The following is a 2958-nucleotide window of genomic DNA, read 5'->3' on the forward strand; positions in this document are numbered from 1 at the left end:
TTCGCACTATTATAGTGATTGATTTACCCTCCTATTTACTTGGAATTATAGTCCAATGTAACACGAATTATAGTCCAAAATTTTAATTTTGGGTTTAAAATTAAAAATAATAAACCTCAAAAAATGAGTTAAGTTCACATTCGTGGGAATGAAAAATAAAAATCGAGATTACAGAGTGGGCGGAGGATGTGGGGGTGGGGCTGGGGGAGGGGGACCTTGAAGAAGAAATAATTTTTGTGGTAGGGTAGGTGAGGTGGGGCATGGGGAGGGGGGAGGGGAGTTAAAGAAGCGAGGTGGGGGTGGGGGTTGAAGAAGAAAAGAAAGGAGGGTATGGTGATATTTTATTTTTTTATTTATATATATGTGTGTGTTTGTGTGTGTGAAGTATTTTTTTTTTTTAAATTACGTGGCTCTGATGTGGCGCGTGTGTAATGCACTTACCCTAGTGAGAGTGGTGTGATATTTTTCGGGTGGTGTAAAATTCACTTAAAAGTTATTAAGGGAGTATATAATTATCTATGTAGTTTAGGGTCCAAAGTAAGTTATGCGGACAAGTTGAATGGTGAAATGATGTATTTTCTCTATTTAGAATGACTGAAACTGGTATTAGAATGTTGAATTCATTACCACGTAACTACATAAGTCGGTGTAGGGAATATTTTAACACACTATTTGGATGGTGGTTTTTCATGGTATGGTATATATGGTATGGTACGGTTACTAAGAGAACCATGTTTGTTTTGATTGTTTCATAAAATGTATAGTATGGTATGGTTTAATTTCATGGTTTGGTAACCATGAAAATCCTCACTTTATATAACCACCAATTTGATGGTATCCCATGGTTTGCTTATTTTTTTTTTATTATGTCCTTATTTAATATTATATAATTGTATTTTATCCTTTACCTTGTATTATTTAACTCCACCTCCTACCCCTCCCCGAGTCACCCTCCCCTCCCTCCTCTTCCCCCCAACCCCACCTCACCCCATTCAAAAAATTATTGTTTAAATTTCTTTTTAAAAAAATTTAGACTTTTTTCTTATCTCGCCCCCTATCCTAACCCTGACCCCATCCCTTACCAAACCCCCACCCCAAATTTTTAAAAAAAATTATTTTTAAAATATATTTTAAACCACCTCTTACCAGCCCCCCCCCCCCCATGCAGCCACCCACAAAAATATATATTTTTTTAAAATTTATTTTTAAAAAAATTCAAAACTTTTTTTTACCCCACTCTACCCCTACTCTCAATCCCCCACTCCACTACCTCACCCCCAAATATTTCTTTTTAACAAAAAGTTCATATTTTTTCTTATCTCATCCCCTTAACCTATTCGTTTTCATTGTTTTGTGTTAAATATATAGAAATATTTTTCAAAAATATTTTTCTATTTACGTAACGAGCACAAGAAAATAAGTAAGACACCATTTGTTTTCCTAGATTTTTTTTTTTGTATTTCATACTGAACACATTCGTAGCATACACAAAAAATATATTCATACTACGTACTTGTCGTTGGTGGTCACGTTTCAAAACACTACAAGAAAATGAAAGTTGTTGCTATAGAACATGAATCCATTTATATTTATTTTGATCTACACTTGTATTAATTTTGTTAAAAATTTACATGAATTTAACAACTTAATATATTTATATGACATAATTTGTGACAAATTAGCAAAAGAAAATTATTTTATTAATAAATTTAACATTTATAATAATTAAGGGCACTTTGGTAAATTTATCAATTAAATACAGTACTATACCGTCAAACCAAACAATAAAATTGTCATTAAACAAGAGTGAACAATAGAGTTCATCTGAATATTGTATTGTACTAGACTGTACAATACCATACCATACCATACAGAACCGTACATTATGAAATCATGACAAACTACCACCCAAACAAAGTGCAAGGATGTGCCAAGGTTTGTGGGACAAAGTCTCCAATCGAGAGGACAATTGATTACCAACCATTGTATAAATTGAGATTTCGTTTGGGGCAGGGGGAGTATAGAAGTTTATTGTATAAATAACATAAATACTTATACATAACCTTCATTTTTTTAATTACTTTACTCTCTCTTCCTATTAATATACATAACATAGCCAACATATACATAACCTTCATTTTTTTAATTACTTTACTCTCTCTTCCTATTAATATACATAACATAGCCAACATATACATAACCTTCTGTGTATATGTTGGTATTTTTGCAATATGTTTAGGGAGTTGAGATTTTTTATAATATTGAAAACATAAGTTGTGCATTTGTGTAATTTTTAGTTCATTATTTTCATGAGGAATTCCTTTTGGTATTACAAGTCTTTTCCATCAAAAGGGGGAAAATAACCTCTCTTGTGCGCGAAAGATTATCTGCACAACTTTTTTTTAACAAAGGTCAAAAATTTAATCTCACCCTTTTAAAACGTCATCCCGTGAAAATTCAAGTAAAAGCTAAGATAGTCAATTATGATGAAATGCAACACATAAATTAACATGATATTTATAAGCTGAAATTGAATCATGAAATATGAATTTAACTGAAGTCATTTATTCTTGAAAACATTTCACAGACGACGACACTAGGAACCTTAGCCTTGATGGCATTCACGCTTAGGGAGGTTCACTGCTTTTCCCATGGAGAAATATAAACCCATGATTTGATAGTTCTTGCAGTAAGGATTCAGGGACAGAGCTACTTTTTAAATCTGCAACTTTGAGACCTTTATTTGCTTCGATGTATGATGCTGCTAAATGAAAGTACCAACATAGCACTCACAGATAGAGCACCGAATTAAATCCAACATCCACCAAAGATTTGCTTAAATCAACTGAAAATATAAGAACCATCAAGAAAGTATCGTCATAGCTCCTGTTGCATTGTTTTCACAGTTGCTCACAATAATCAGCTCAAAGTAGTTTGAGTGACATCTACCTTGTGGGC

At 32.8% G+C, this 2958-nt stretch overlaps 1 protein-coding gene across 1 annotated transcript in view; it reads right to left on the minus strand.

Annotated features, from left to right (window-relative positions):
• Positions 1 to 2501: 2501 nt before the first annotated feature.
• The window catches only part of LOC107863377 (B3 domain-containing protein Os02g0598200), a gene marked incomplete in the record, with an annotated part of 16209 nt that continues 15752 nt past the window's right edge, over positions 2502 to 2958 (minus strand). Inside the window, 1 exon segment of the mRNA XM_047408512.1 lies at positions 2502 to 2958. Coding sequence (XP_047264468.1) covers positions 2920 to 2958 — 39 coding nt within the window.

The sequence above is a fragment of the Capsicum annuum genome, chromosome 3, assembly GCF_002878395.1.
Source record: "Capsicum annuum cultivar UCD-10X-F1 chromosome 3, UCD10Xv1.1, whole genome shotgun sequence".
NCBI lineage: Eukaryota > Viridiplantae > Streptophyta > Magnoliopsida > Solanales > Solanaceae > Capsicum > Capsicum annuum.